This window comes from Dermacentor variabilis, chromosome 4 (genome assembly GCF_050947875.1).
Source record: "Dermacentor variabilis isolate Ectoservices chromosome 4, ASM5094787v1, whole genome shotgun sequence".
Lineage (NCBI taxonomy): Eukaryota > Metazoa > Arthropoda > Arachnida > Ixodida > Ixodidae > Dermacentor > Dermacentor variabilis.
The window spans coordinates 176,137,891-176,154,759 of NC_134571.1; the positions used below are offsets into that span (position 1 = coordinate 176,137,891).

At 46.7% G+C, this 16,869-nt stretch overlaps 1 protein-coding gene across 1 annotated transcript in view; it reads right to left on the reverse strand.

The window, feature by feature from the left end:
• The window catches only part of LOC142578432 (high-affinity choline transporter 1-like), a 164,995-nt gene that overhangs the window by 68,598 nt on the left and 79,528 nt on the right, over nt 1-16,869 (reverse strand). Inside the window, exon 7 of the mRNA XM_075687818.1 lies at nt 1,798-2,006. Within this exon, the coding sequence (XP_075543933.1) occupies nt 1,798-2,006 (209 nt within the window). The remainder of the gene's footprint in view (nt 1-1,797; nt 2,007-16,869) is intronic.

Here is a 16,869-nt window from a genome sequence, read left to right on the forward strand (position 1 = left end):
GCGTCAAGTAGAAAATTATAGAGCAACACCAAAAACTCCTGATACAGCTTTCTGTTGCTCAAAATGTGCTGCATAAAAGTGTTTTTCCGAGCGTGAAAGAAAGACCGCTAATGCAGGTAATGTGCCTCGAGGGCCCGGTCGTGTGCAATTTTGCATATGTTCGCGGGCTTTCTTTCACGCTCAGAAAAACTTTTATGCAGCACGTATTGAGCAACATAAAGTTGTTTCTGGAGCTTTTGGTGTTGCTCTACAATGTTCTGCTTCACGTTTTTCATCTGATTATAATAATTGAGCAGGCAATGTATATATTAAGACTAATAATCTAAGTATCTCCAAGCGACGGCAAACAACTTACTTTGGTTCGATTCAGCTACGTGGCATATGCATATTTTTTAAAGTTTGGCGCAAGTTACTTGAAGTTGATGTCTGTACCCTGAAGGGGGAGGCATAAACATGCTTATGTGTATTATCCACGCAAAGAACTTGTATAGACGTTTCTCGCGGAGCCGTTTCCTCTAGAGTAACGAGATGGCCCTTGCGGCGACGCACTGCACGTTGCTTCAGCGAATATTACGAACACGAAACCATAATCGGTTCTGGCCTGCTACAGTGTGATTAGCTGTCAGCAGTGCAACTGAGTGTTTGTTGGCACACTGTACTCCCGTCATACTGTAAAATATGAGGGGTTGAGGCGTATGCAGTAGTTTGCTGCAAACATGGTGACTTGCGTATTAAAGGACGGAATGAAGCTGTGTGGCCCAGTTCACGTAAGCTCACATATGCCTGTGTGCCCGGCCCCTCTCAATGCACGGCTTTTCTCCAGAAAAAGAAAAGGATTCATTCGTCAGTGTTGTATGGCTAACTGCCAAAGAAAGGACTTCAACCCCGGAACATCACCAGCAGCCAATACTTACACAGGGAAAATTGAGTACAGCGCCGCTTCCTGACAGTCTCGCACGTTATCTTCACACAACCACCTCGACTGACACCCAAAACTTACGCCACTCCATCGCCAACGTATCAAGATTAAGTGAACGGACCCGCTGTTGAACAAATGTGCCGAAGCAACGGTGACGGCCACTACAGCGACCGCACACGAATGAACGAAGCTGAACGTTTTGTGTTGGTCAACCGAGTAAGCGAGTGACTAGCGATAATACGCCTTTTCTACAAGTTATTAAAAATTACGGAACATCTACTTTGCAATCGTTGTGTGCCACAAACTCAAACCTATGGCATCTAAGCACGGCCGCGAGCGATTAGGCAGAAAATAAACAATCCGATAGCGACAGCACCGAGGGACCTTACTGAGTCAGAAACATGAGAAGCTGTTGGTTCATTATGTTTGTCAAATAAAGATCAAAGAGCAACAGACACTGGCCGCCCTTTTAGTACAAGCACCGCATACGCTACTTGCGTCGTTTCAACCAGGCGAAATAGGCTTCGAGATTGCTTACATGCCCCCTGCAAATGCGCCCAAACTTGGTGTCGTCAAACTAGTGACCGTCTATAATATCCAACGAAACATAGCTTTTCTGAGCCGCAAGGGCGTAATGAACATTTGTAAACACGGAGGCAACCGAAGCAAGGAATTGACTCGTTACCACGGATCAAAAATGGCGGCGCCCAGAGGATTGGCGCGAAAAGGGTCTATAACCAAAACATCCGATAAACAGTAACTCAAATAAAAAATATTAAGCAAAATTGAGTATAAGCATGAATGAGTGCATGTTGCAATGGTTATGTAGTAAGCCGCTGATTGTCGGTAAAGAGCGCGCGCAGCCTGCAGCATCTGACCTGCTGTCTCAAGGTGAGCCTGTAGATGTTCCAGGCAAACATGGATGCCGCACTGAGGATGGACGAGTCCGACGAGGACATGACCGCCGCCGAGACGGCGCCCAGCCCCATGGCAGACACGAAGCCCGGCGTGAGATACTGCAGCACCAGCGGCAGCGTCAGCGAGGCTGCGTCTCCCACGAGCGGCACAGGCTTTGTGTAGCCCGCCGCTGTGAAATCTGCATGCAGCATTTTTTTAATGCGTGAGTTTCCCATGTATGACTAATATGACTTCGCTGGTGCAGAGCTGGAATGACGCACGAGAAAAATGCGCGCATACAACGTCGATGAACTTGGCGTTCCGCTTCTTTGGTCTAGTTCCGAAAATTGAGCCTCGAGAAAACTGTTTCCTCACGTTCTGACGTTTCCTGAATGAGTTTTCATACATTTCAATAAACACTTGATTGAGCAGCGAATAAAACTTACATTGAAAAATTTTCAGTTCCCAATTACCAGTGCGCCCCTAGAAAGAACTCGCTTACTTCGATACAAAGTCCTCCATGGTAAAATGTATTAAATATGCCAAGTAGACTCGGCACGTTATAGTGGTGAAGGTTTATTGCATGATTCTCGCTGTAATATTGTTAATAGTAAGCCTTATAGAAGAAACAAGCGTGTTCATTATTAACTGTTCTCATTTGTGTCTGTTTTTCGAGGCGCAATAAAGATAAACATCCAAAGAACAATACAATTTGAGATTTGATTTTTTAGAGGGAGCCGGGCATCATTGTAATGAGCGCACGGTGGTGCTTGCACCTGTGGAAGTCCCTCAGAGTAAAGTTTGTGAAGCATTACACACATGACAGCGCTTGCCGAGTGTCTGCAACATTGTCCACGTACGAACATTATTAGAATTGCCTAAAGAAACGTCGGACGCACACGCAGATGTTTATTAAAGATATCGTCGACGTATCCAGTTGATCTTAAACATACGGTGGGTCTATCAGGCGGAAGCGCTTCCGCAAAGTTATATCTCATGAAATTTCGCAACACTTTCAGACTACAGTGGTTAGAATACGTACGGATCTGTTCGTCTTACACGTATACCTTACCGCCGTCATAAGCGCTAATTGGTATTCTACGCAAACAAGAGGGGAATATAAGGGCCGCAGCTCATTTCAATGGAAATCAGTGCAAGCGCGGCTGAGGGCTCGCTATTTCATTTACTGCACCTTAGGGGTTCGAAGGCGTCAAGTAAGAGGTGCGTATATGAAATTTCCAAATTCAATTCAATAAAACGCAACTGGTAAAAAAGAAAGAGCAAACAAAAGTAGCTTACGGTAGTACGAATGCAAGTAAATTACACGCTATGGTGGCTGTATTTCCTAAAAGGGGGAGCGCAGAAACGTTGAGGAAGAAAGGAGACCTGGAGAGGATAGATGCAGTGAGCGTCTATCCTGTCCAGGTCTCCGTTTTTCTTGAACACTTCTGGTCTCCCCTTTGCGAAAATTATCTCAAACGAACATGCCGAACAGCTTACTATGCTATGGCTGTATTTCGTCTGAGAGCAAGTGCCGGATTAGTTGTTCGTGAAATTTTCCTTTATATGAGCATGAATCTATCCTGCTAAAAACTGACTTCCACAAGGGTATTGTGCGCGAGAATAAGGAGTTATTCATTGTCGATGCTCGGCTTCTTATGTGTGCGATGGGGCGTGTGTGGGCTAATCTCGAGGATAATTCGAGTGGTGGGTTTAGCAGTGCATATTATGTGTACGACTGATAAAAGAAGGAATAAACCAGCCAAAGACTTGCGATTACGTGGCGTGATTCAAATACTGAAAGGGATAGGGTCTATTTTATAGCAGTTATATTGATGTACGGAAAATATTGAGATGGTATAAAACGTTCTGAAAAAGAGGCGAAAGAAGTGCAAAAGAAATTCGAATGAAAGAGGCGTTCATGGAAGGGGCGCTAAGCGGTAAATACGTTATAGAGCAAATGGTAAAGCAGAATCCACGTAAAGTAAACAAGAATTGTCCATTGCAACGAGGAAATCAACAAAACACATCTGGCAAAAACCCTAATAGATAGCAGGCATGGGTGCAGCGGTGGCGTAGAGGTAGAACACCCGCCTCACGTGCAAGAGGTCCGTGGTTCGAATCCCGGTGCCGGCAATTTTCCACCGGATTGAAAAAAAATCCGCGTGTTGATAAAATTGCACGAACAGGCCTGGAGTGTGGCCTGATCCCGGTGACCAGAACCGGTAACGCACTCCCTCACCAGAGCAGGATTGGCCACCCTGGTGCAGTACTTGGCCACAACCTCCTATGAACACAACAATCAAACCCCGGCCCTCAGTCCCCAGCAGCTGCAAAGCAACTGACCACGGCGGCGGTCAGACCTGCGACGCAGCAGAGGGTGCTAAGAATCACTGGCTCCGGACAGGCCGCCATTGGAATATGACCCTGGCAACGTTTAACGCTAGAACGTTATCTAGTGAGACGAGTCTAGCAGTGCTATTGGAGGAATTAGAGGGCAGTAAATGGGATATAATAGGGCTCAGTGAAGTTAGGAGGCGAAAAGAAGCATATACAGTGCTAAATAGCGGGCACGTCCTGTGCTACCGGGCTTAGCGGAGAGAAGAGAGCTAGGAGTCGGATTCCTGGTTAATAAGAATATAGCTGGTAACATACAGGAATTCTATAGCATTAACGAGAGGGTGGCAGGTCTTGTGAAACTTAATAAGAGGTACAAAATGAAGATTGTACAGGTCTACGCCCCTACATCCAATCATGATGACCAGGAATTCGAAAACTTCTATGAAGACTTGGAATCGGCGATGGGTAGAGTGAAAAATAAATACACTATACTTATGGGCGACCTTAATGCCAAGGTAGGCAAGAAGCAGGCTGGAGACAAGGCAGTGGGAGAATATGCCATAGGCACTAGGAATAGCAGAGGAGAGTTATTAGTAGAGTTTGCGGAACAGAATAATATAAGGATAATGAATACCTTCTTCAGCAAGCGGGATAGCCGAAAGTGGACGTGCAGGAGCCCGAACGGCGAGACTAGAAATGAAATAGACTTCATACTCTGCGCTAACCCTGGCATCATACAAGATGTGGACGTGCTCGGCAAGGTGCGCTGCAGTGACCACAGGATGGTAAGAACTCGAATTAGCCTAGACCTGAGGAGGGAACGGAAGAAACTGGTACATACGAAGCCGATCAATCAGTTAGCGGTAAGAGGGAAAATAGAGGAATTCCAAATCAAGCTACAGAACAGGTACTCAGCTTTAACTCCGGAAGAGGACCTTAGTGTTGAAGCAATGAATGACAATCTTGTGGGCATCATTAAGGAGTGTGCAATGGAAGTCGGTGGTAACTCCGTTAGGCAGGATACCAGCAAACTATCGCAGGAGACGAAAGATCTCATCAAGAAACGCCAATGTATGAAAGCATCTAACCCTACAGCTAGAATAGAACTGGCAGAACTTTCGAAGTTAATCAACAAGCGTAAGACAGCTGACATAAGGAAGTATAATATGGATAGAATTGAACATGCTCTCAGGAACGGAGGAAGCCTAAAAACAGTGAAGACGAAACTAGGAATTGGCAAGAATAAGATGTATGCGTTAAGAGACAAAGCCGGCAATATCATTACTAATATGGATGAGATAGTTCAAGTGGCTGAGGAGTTCTATAGAGATTTATACAGTACCAGTGGCACCCACGACGATAATGGAAGAGAAAATAGTCTAGAGGAATTCGAAATCCCGAAGGTAACGCCGGAAGAAGTAAAGAAAGCCTTAGGAGATATGCAAAGGGGGAAGGCAGCTGGGGAGGATCAGGTAACAGCAGATTTGTTGAAGGATGGTGGACAGATTGTTCTAGAGAAACTGGCCACCCTGTATACGCAATGCCTCATGACCTCGAGAGTACCGGAATCTTGGAAGAACGCTAACATAACCCTAATCCATAAGAAAGGGGACGCCAAAGACTTGAAAAATTATAGACCGATCAGCTTACTGTCCGTTGCCTACAAAGTATTTACTAAGGTAAATAGAATCAGGAACACCTTAGACTTCTGTCAACCAAAGGACCAGGCAGGATTCCGTAAAGGCTACTCAACAATAGACCATATTCACACTATCAATCAAGTGATAGAGAAATGTGCAGAATATAACCAACCCTTATATATAGCTTTCATTGATTACGAGAAAGCGTTTGATTCAGTCGAAACCTTAGCAGTCATGGAGGCATTACGGAATCAGGGTGTAGATGAGCTATATGTAAAAATACTGGAAGATATGTATAGCGGCTCCACAGCCACCGTAGTCCTCCATAAAGCAAGCAACAAAATCCCAATAAAGAAAGGCGTCAGGCAGGGAGATACGATATCTCCAATGCTTTTCACAGCGTGTTTACAGGAGGTATTCAGAGACCTGGATTGGGAAGAATTAGGGATAAAAGTTAATGGAGAATACCTTAGTAACTTTCGATTCGCTGATGATATTGCCTTGCTTAGTAACTCAGGGGACCAACTGCAATGCATGCTCACTGACCTGGAGAGACAAAGCAGAAGAGTGGGTCTAAAAATTAATCTGCAGAAAACTAAAGTAATGCTTAACAGTCTCGGTAGAGAACAGCAATTTACAATAGGCAGCGAGGCACTGGAAGTCGTAACGGAATACATCTACTTAGGGCAGGTAGTGACGGCGGATCCGTATCATGAGACGGAAATAATCAGAAGAATAAGAATGGGCTGGGGTGCGTTTGGCAGGCATTCCCAAATCATGAACAGCAGGTTGCCATTATCCCTCAAGAGAAAAGTATATAATAGCTGTGTCTTACCAGTACTCACCTACGGGGCAGAAACCTGGAGGCTTACGAAAAGGGTTCTACTCAAATTGAGGACGACACAACGAGCTATGGAAAGAAGAATGATAGGTGTAACGTTAAGGGATAAGAAAAGAGCAGATTGGGTGAGGGAACAAACGCGAGTTAATGACATCTTAGTTGAAATCAAGAAAAAGAAATGGGCATGGGCAGGACATGTAATGAGGAGGGAAGGTAACCGACGGTCATTAAGGGTTACGGACTGGATCCCAAGGGAAGAGAAGCGTAGCAGGGGGCGGCAGAAAGTTAGGTGGGCGGATGAGATTAAGAAGTTTGCAGGGACGGCATGGCCACAATTAGTACATGACCGGGGTTGTTGGAGAAGCATGGGAGAGGCCTTTGCCCTGCAGTGGGCGCAACCAGGCTGATGATGATGATGATGATGATGATGATGATGATGATGATGATGATGGGTATTATATGACAAGTGGAACAGCCACTATGCGAGCGCCAGTGCTGGCGACGTGGTAGAACCTGATTGATACGCTGCTCTCACAGGTTTAGCGCAGCGCCTTCTGACTATTATTTTTTCCCTCATTGATGCGAAAGCGTCAAAACGCCAGATGAGTGTACAAGGCCGCGGGTGCAGTCTGTATCAGCGAAGCGGCACCTATAATGCCATTGGCTGCCACGCCACGTCACGTGCGCACCTCGACTAATTCTCTTCGGCTGCTACGCACGCTACCGCGCGAACGCACCTCGACGGAGCAAAGCGGGTGAAAGGGAACACCTTCTGCTGCCATAGCGCGCCAGGTGTAGCATGAGGGGAGAGGGCATCGATGCGCCTCCACGTGGCCCTCGCTCTCAGAAGCCGGCAGGTGGCGCCCGAGCCAGCACCGCAGGCTGCTGCTATTGCTGACTAGGGCACCATGTACGACTATCGAGTCCGCGGCATCCACTACGGCAGCGGTCGCAACCTCGGCAGTGGCGAAATGCGGCCGTTCAAGCCCGTGCATCACAGCTGAAGTATGGGAGGGGAAGAACGCAGCAAAATAAGCGAAAAAGCAGGTTGCGAAATCCACCATCGTCGTCAACTCTCCCAATATACGGCGGGCGGAACGAGCAGTGGCGAAACGCGCTATGAGACAGCACGAAGCCATTCGAAAGCGTGAGACCGAAGCGCATCGCTATGCAAAGCGTTTTAAGCGTCAAGAGTACGAAGCCCTTCGACAATGCGAAGTCGAAGCAAAGCGTCGGTCTAGACAGCAGAAAGTACGAATGCTTTCGCATTAAAAAATCATATGAAGTGCTTAGGCGTCCTCGGACGTTTTAAATGCGAAGCATTTCTTGGCGAACATTTACCACTTCGTTAGTATCCGTCCGTCTGTCCGTCCGTCCGTCCATCCATCCATCCATCCATCCATCTATCCATCCATCCATCCGTCCGTCCATCCGTCCGTCCGTCCGTCCGTCCGTCCGTCCGTCCATCCATCGATCCGTCCATCCATCCATCCATCCATCCATCCATTCATCCATCCATCCATTCATCCATCCATCCATCCATTCATCTATCCATCCATTCATCCGTCCGTCCGTCCGTCCGTCCGTCCGTCCAAAGGCCTATGTCTTTGTGCCTGCATATTCGTTTTGAAAATTTCGTAGGCACCAACATTGGCATAGTACCATAAGAGCGCATCACGAACATCAATGTCAAGTCATGACATGAATGTCATGACATGTGTGTGATGTAGGCCATGAAACCGCAGCCTATTTCTTGGTGCTCTCATGAACGTTTCATAAGTTTGGTAGGTACCAAAACTGGCAAAGTATGAAAAGAGTGTATGACTAAGATAAATGAGAGGTCCTGACATGAATGTCATGACATGCTTGTCATGTAGGTCATGAAACAGCTGCGTACGCTTCGGTATGTACCAAAATTGGCATAGTACAAGAGTGTATGACGAACATGAATGATAGGTCGTGACATGAATGTTATGACATGCGTCTCGTTTAGGTCATGAAACAGCCGTATACGTCTTGGTGTTGTATGATGCATTCGTTAACTTGGTAGGCACCAAAACTGTAATAGTATGAGAGGAGTGTATGAAGAGCGTAAATGATAGGTCATGACATGCATGTCCTGCGTGACATGCAACTGCCGCATGCGTCTTGGTATTCTGACGGGCGTTTTCTTAACTTGGTAGGCTTTCCGCACACTGCTTTGCATATAACCGATTCTAATAGGGCGTCGGATCTGCCAAGTTTGTTTTAAGGAAAGGTAGCGTTTCACCACACGCCGCCCCCTTTACCGTATCGGGTATTCCTAGGCACACCCCAAGCCTCAGTGCTGAGAATGCTGCAGACGGGCTCCTTTCCGTCTCGATCCAGGCTGAGCCACTACACTCCGGCTGTGGATCCCCGCTGCTCCGACTGCGGCGAGGAACGGTCCACCCTAAACCACATGCTGTGGCAATGTTCTTGATTGCACCACTCGCCTTTCAACAGGCAAGAAGACTGGGAAGAAGCCGTCAAAAGTGACGAACTTCAAGTCCAGCTTCGGGCTGTCCAAAGGGCCTGCGACAGAGCTGAAGGTCACGGTCTTCCGGCCCCGGCGCGGATGCGGCCCGCGACTACTACAACGTAGTCCCTTAGGACTAAATAATGTTTCTTGTCTGTCGGTCTGTTTGGTCGCCTCTTGTCGTGGGCAAATCCCGGAGATACTGAAGCCTAGCAATGTGGGTCGACATGTGCTGAAAGGTGCGTGCCCCTGGGAGCACTGGTCGCCTTTATGTTTATATGTATTATTACGATATCAAGAGACGAGCCACCGCGAGAACGACGAAGTGGGCCTGTGCCCTTGCCGCGAGCGAGTGTCAGCCTGGCTCTCTGGCTCCAGTGTAAACAGCCTCTTTCGTCTGTGTGTTTCCACACGTAACATTCTGGTGGAGGTTAGCGGTCCCCGTCCTCGCCACGGAACTCCGAAGTGGTTGGTACATCGAGCTTGTCACCTAGCCTCCCGGTGACGAGACCGCCCCCGCAACCGCTTCAGCTTGTCCGACTGCTCCAGTCGTCACGGTCGCCCTTTTTCCGTAGTCACTGACCATCATGCTCTCTGCTGGCTCTCCTCTCTAAAAGATCCTACAGGCCGGCTTGGTCGATGGCCTTTGAGGCCACAAGAATTTTCATATTGTGTGGTGTACAAGTCTGGCCGCCTGCCCCAAGACGCTGACAGCTTGTCGCGTTAGCCTGTTGACTCTGACTCCACCAATATTACCAGTGCTTCTTGCGTATTCTCTGTATCACAGCTGCTTCATTTCGCCGACGAGCAACGCCGTGACGCCTACAGCAGAGCACTCATCGATCGTTTTGAACACTCTCCGGCCGATGCTGCTCTGCGTCTCTTCGTCCTCCACGATGGTACTCTGCATCATCGTAACCTTCATCCGGACGGCTCTGAGTCCCTACTTGTCATACCTAAACACCTCCGGTCCACCGTTCTAGAAGAGCTTCACGACGCAGCAACGGCAGGCCACCTCGGCATATCTCGAACCTATGAGTGTGTACGTCGCGGTTTTTTCTGGCCGGGCCTTGCGTGTTCCGTACGACGTTACGTCGCCTCTTGTGAACTTTGTCAACGACGCAAGAAGCCTTCCAAGCTCCCCGCTGGTTACCTGCAGCCACTGGACATCCCTGCCGACCCCTTCCATCGTGTCGGCTTGGACCTTTTCGGCCCATTTCCTAAATCTACATCAGGGAACAAGGGGGTTGCAGTCGCGGCGGACTACGCGGATCGCTACGCCGTAAACCGTGCTCTTCCTACTAGCTGCGCAACTGATGTTGCAGACTTCCTGCTACATGATGTCATTTTGATGCATGTTGCTCCGCGTTAATTGCTAACAGACCGTGGCCGTACGTTTTTGGCCACTCACTGAAGACATCATGCGTGCCTGCTCAGTAAAGCCTACATTTACCACCTCCTACCACCCTCCAACGAATGGTCTCGCTGAGCGTTTGAACCGCACCCTTACATGCATGCTATCTAAATACGTTTTAAATGACCACCGTGACTGGGACCTGGCTCTACCTTACATTACCTTTGCGTACAACTCTTCCCGTCTCGAAACTGCTGGCTTTTCCCCGTTTTACCTCTTGTATGGCCGAGAACCAATGCTATCACTGGACACTAGTGCTTCCGTCCACCACATCTTCAACTAGCAGTTATGCACGTGATGCAATCGCCCATGGTGACCATGCTCGTCAATTTGCGTGCGCTCGTCTACAAGTGTCTCAAGACGAACAGAAGCAACGCTACGACCACCGTCACCGTGAAGTCTATTTTGTGCCTGGCATCCTCGTGTTGTTTTGGTCACAATCGCGTACAATCGGCCTTTGTGAAAAACTGTTTTCCTGTGACACAGACCCGTATCGCGTGCTCCGCCAAGTGAGCGATGTCATCTATGAATTCGTTCTAGCCACGCCCACTAGGTCCTCCGCTGTGACAACCAGTGGCATTGTCCACGTCACCCGACTCACGCCCTACTCCTCTCCGCGCGCCTAAGGTCTTTAACAACACCGTCACGGTGCTTTTGCCGCCGAGGGGGGGGGGGGTAGTATTACGATATTAACCGTCAGATGCTCAAGAGGCGAGCCGGCCCGAGAACGACGAAGTGGGTCTGTGCCCTTGGCGCGAGAGAGTGTCAGCCTGGCTCTCTGGCTCCAGTGTAAATAGCCTGTAAATAGCTGCTTTCGTATGTGTCTTTCCACACGTAACAACATATATATATATATATATATATATATATATATATATATATGTGTGTGTGTGTGTGTGTGTGTGTGTGTGTGTGTGTGTGTGTGTGTGTGTGTGTGTTAGGCATAAATGCAATTGTGCAACGAGACTCGAACACAGGACCCCAGACAGGTTACCGCGGGGCGCGCCCCAGAGGAAGTATTAACATATGTGTATTTTGTGCGTGCAAGCCAGCGCTTTGAGGCGCTTGGCGAGTTTTATTGCAATATACATTATATGTACACTAACGAACTTTCGATGCGATCGATAATTACACATAAAAATACTGATTTCTTAAGGTTTATTACGTTTTCCGAAGAAATCTGACATTAGCTGTACTTTGCGTGAGAGTTTGAACTCCGGGTGGGGAAATATCCCTATGCATGTTCGTGTTCCAAGCGCATAGACTGGTGCATAGAAAGAGCCGTATTCCTGGACCTCAGAGGAGACAGATTTGATTGCTTGAACAAATCGTAACACGGATGTGCGGACCCTACCAGTTATTGCCATCGACTTCCCACATTTAGTAGCCATGGTAGTACATGTCAGTACAAGGTTTCTGCAACGAATCACCGCGTACTTGACATCGTGCAAACTTGTCGCCGCTTGTTGATCGTCAGACGGCCAGCCAAAAAATAGCTCCCGTGAAACGTGATCGCAGTGAAGCAAGGAAGTCTTGCGTACGCGCCGAGACCCCTGTGTGGTCCAGCCCCAGGAATAACGTGCTGCGGCGTGTGCGGCGCACGCCGCAGCTCAACACCGGAGGCGCGCAGGCGTGGAGTTACGGGGACGGGAGGCCGCACAGCACGTGTATTCGCTCACGGTTCTTCCCTTTATGGAGCAGTTTTCACAGCTCGGGGCATGCCTCACTGAGTAATTGTATTTATCGTTCATGTAAGGCAGGCGAGCATCGTGAGAACTTGCTAGTTTCGGGCACACGCACTAAGGTCAATCAAATGGGTCGCGAAACTTCGGGCAAAAAGTGGCTCAGAGCCAATTGTTACTGACATAAGCAAGGGCGGCTATGAGAGCAGCGATTGAAGCGGAACTAGATGAGAAAGAATAAACATTGATGATGAAAAAACCCTGCAGAGCCCACACCCTGTGGGAATCGATATTATGTGAAGCAGTTTGCGGGGAGCCTACCAAGTTAACGAAACAACCATGAGAGCACCAAGACGTAACGGGTGTTTCATGACCTACATGACACGCATGTCATGACCTAGGATTTATGTTCGTTATACACTCTTCTCATACTATAGGAATTTTTGTACATACCAAGACGTAGGGGGCTGTGTCATGACTTATACGACACGTATGTCATGACATTCATATCATGCCCTATTATTTATGTTCGTCATTCGCTCTTGTCATACTATGCAAATTTTGGTACATACCGAGGTAACTAAATGACCATGAGTACACCAAGACGTAGGCGACTGTTTCATGAACTACATGACACGCATGTCGTGGCCTACGATTTAGCTTCGTTATACACTCTTGTCATGCTATGTGAATTTTGGTACATACCGAGACATAGGAGGCTGTATCATGACCTATTTATTTTATTTATATTTATTTAGTGATGCTGCAATCCCAGGAAGGGATTTTCGCGGGGTGGGCGTACCGATACAAGCACAGATCAAATATTTACAAAAAAGCCGGAACAAAACAAAGGCCGCAAACGATAACAAATAAAACGGCTCAGCAGTGGAGAGAATGAAGTAAAATGATGGCAGTGAAACATAGGAGTAAACATAGCAGAGTTTTAGGGTTCGCCTAAGGAAAAAAAAAGTTTACGGTTAGCATTGCTTACAACCTGATCAATGTTTTTAGTCCAGTCAAGGTCGTTAGTAATCCATAATCCTAGATAGTTGTATTGTGTAACTTCGGAAAGCTTATTGTCTGCAAAAGAATGTTGAAATATGAGGGGATTTTTCTTGAGACTTATTCTCATGTACACGGTTTTTTGAAAATTTATGTGCATTTACCAGGCATCACACCATTCAGTAATCACTGGAAGGCCTCGTTCAGTGTTGATTGATCTGTTATGGTTTTGCTTTTCAGTAGAGCACGCAATCATCCGCGTATAATTTAATATGAACTGGAATGTCTTTTACGATGTCATTATATAAAGGATGAATAGAAGTGACCGAAGCACCGTACCCTGACGGATGACAGGGTCAACAGAAAGAAACTGAGATGAATGGCCACGAAGAGTGACATATTGTTGACGGTTACACAAGTATGGTGAAATCCAATTAGTAATCTTCTTATTTTTTTATTGTGCTATTAATTGTGGAAAGCAGCTTTTTGAAAGAAACTTTGTCAAATGCTTTTGCGAAATCCACAAATATTGCATCTGTTTGGTTCCAATTATTAATACAGTTAACAAAGTCATGCACAGTTTGGACTAATTCAGTGCAAGTAGAATAACCTTTCCGGAATGCTTGCTGAAAATTTGTAATAAAATCATGTTTTTCAAGAAAATCAGAGATGCGGGTATATATTATGTGCTTCAAAATTTTGCACGCTGTCGATGTTAGTGAGATTCGCATATAATTGACGCACTATTTCTTACCGTTTTTATGTAGTGGTTTAACGCTGTCCGTCCTCCAGTTGTCCCGAACCTGTCCTTCGTTTAGAGATCTTGAAAATAATGGAAACAAGTACTTGCCTACCCGTTCTTCATACCTAGTTAGGAATGCGTTTCGTATGTTATCGGGTCGGGGGACTTCTTGGTATCGAGATTTAAAAGCATTTAAATATTACCTTGCTCGCTGGTGACAAGATCAGGCATCGGAGGTAAACATGTTTCGAAAGCGGGCAGTATTGCGTCATCATTAGTGAAAGCAGATTTGAAGTATTCGTTAAATGCAGATGATATTTCCTTTTCATCATGCGTTAGAGTTCAGTTGATTTCAAACGCATGAGAATCTCTGGATACCGGACACATTGTGCGCCATAATTGAAATGAACTGAATTGAAGTTGAAATGTAGTTAGGCAACAAGTTCCCAAAGTAATTTTCTTTATCGAGTGCTATCTGACTTCTATATTGAATGATAAGAACGGAAATTTTTTTTTGTAGACACCTAGGACGGTTAACTGCTTGCTTTTTCTTTTTAATTGCTTTAATTTTCTGCGCATTTGTATTGAAGTACGACAAATCCAGGGATTATCACGTTTTAACTTTTTAATTATGCTTGGCACAATATGGTCAATACACACCAATACGCGATCATTGAAGGAAAATTCACAAATCATCTACAGTAGCTGTTAACTTTAAAAGGACTATCAAAATGAAAGGATAAGACCTGGATTATTGATGTGTCATCTGCACGTGAGAAGTTAGGAAAATAAGAGTGTTTTCTATTTCTGTCGATAGCAGTGTCGAATAAGGTAAGCAGTACGGCCTGGTGATCGAAGATTCCCGCGACGATTTTGCATTTTGATTTAGTACTAATAGATCCGCTCACGAAGAAAAGGTATACTATAGATCTAGAACTGCCTTGTATCCAGTGTACTTGCCAACAACTTGAGATAAATCAAAAGCGAATGCTATATCCAACACAGCATCACCTGTTTTGTCGTTATGGTTTACGAGGGACATTGTGGACCAGTCAATATTAGGTAGCATGAAATTTCCAGCCAGGATAATCTGATCGCCTGGCTTTATATATGTGTTCATGTAAACTTTTAAATCATCCAAAACTGACAGGGAAGTAGAAGTGGCCCGGCACATCACGCCTATGATGTACCTGATTCGACCACAATAAGTTATACTAAAAATGTACTCAATATGAAACATCATGCATCCTGAAAAGTCGTAATATTTTTTGCAAGTAATACAGGCGCCACTACTACTACCAATTAGGTCTTTCCGGAATGCATTGTACCCAGCAGCCACGCATTCGCTGTCAAAAATTTCATCATGTAACCAAATTTCAGTCAGTACAGCAATGTCAGAATTGTTAGAAAGAAGAAGCCCCTTGCCTTATGAATCACACTTCTGCAGTTAACGTACAGGACTATCGAGGATATAGTATTGTCACGTGGTGGTCACGTTGAAGAACGCAGTAGCAATATTGTGAAAGACGAAACTTTTATTGGGCGAACCTGTGCCAACAAACACAGGCTATACTTATAGTGCAATGATAGCGGCGAATACAGTCGGCGATCGCGGAAAACCTGATCATCGGGTCAAGCCCGTCCTCTTTAACTCATAAGTCGTCGAATGTTCCAGAGTAATTGCCTTCATCAAAGTTCTACATTATTCGTGTCGCGCACACATGCAATCAGATTACACAAGGTTCGGTCACAGACAGCGGATGGGAGCATCGATAACATTCCAGAAACTACCGATACATGCAGGCGCATCCTGCGCTGTGCGAGAACATTTCTTAGGTGGTGAAACGTGTAGCCCGATAAAGGCAAACAAGCACACGTGTATATATCCCTCCTCTTAAAAAGCATCGACCTGATGCTGCAAACAAAATAAAGGAAAACACCCGTAGCAAAGAGAACAACAAAATAAGGAAGTTTGTCAGCGTCCGTATAATGGTTTAAGACGCAACGTGTGGACCTCTTCAGATCGTGCGCGGAGCCGCTGTGAATGCGAAATGCCGTCTGTCACAACCTCATAGTCCAGTGGGCGAATACGTCGCATGATCGTGTTGGATCCGAAATAGCGTCGCAATAGTTTCTCACTTAGTCCTCGTCGGCGTATTGGCTCCAAACCCAAACACGGTCGCCGGGCTGGTAAACGACGAAGCGTCGTCAGTGGTTGTAGTGTAGGCTGTCGGTACACTGCTAGTTCTTGATCCGCAGGTGGGCGAGCTGTCGGGCTTCTTGGGCTCACTGGAGACAGGTAGCGACGTCAACATTCTTTTCGTTAGTGACGTGCGGCAGTATGGCGTCGAACGTCGTCGTCGTGTTCCGGCCGCAATCCAACTTGAACGGCGTAATACATGTTGTTTCTTGCACAGCCGTGTTGTAAGTGAATCCTGCCGTTACATACGGCAGGACCGCGTCCCACTTCTTGTGCTCGACGTCGACGTACATTGCTTGCATGTCGGCGAGGGTTGTTCAGGCGTTCCGTGAGACCATTCGTCGGCGGGTGGTAGGCAATTGGCCTCCTGTGGCTTGTACGGCTGTACTGCGGAATGGCATGAGTGAGTTTTGCTGTAAACGCTGTTCCTCTGTCGGTGATGAGGCTTTCTGGGGCACCATTTCGCAGCACAATGCTCTCGACGAAAAATTTCGCCACTTAGGCTGCGCTGCCTTTCGGTAGAGGTTTAGTTTCAGCGAAGCGGGTGATATAGTCCGTCGCCACGATGATCCACTTATTTCCGGATGTTGACGCCGGAAACGGTCCCAACAAATCCATCCTCATCTGCTGAAATGGTCGACAAGGAGGTTTGATCGGCTATAGTAATCCTGCAGGCCGTATCGGTGGTGTCTTGT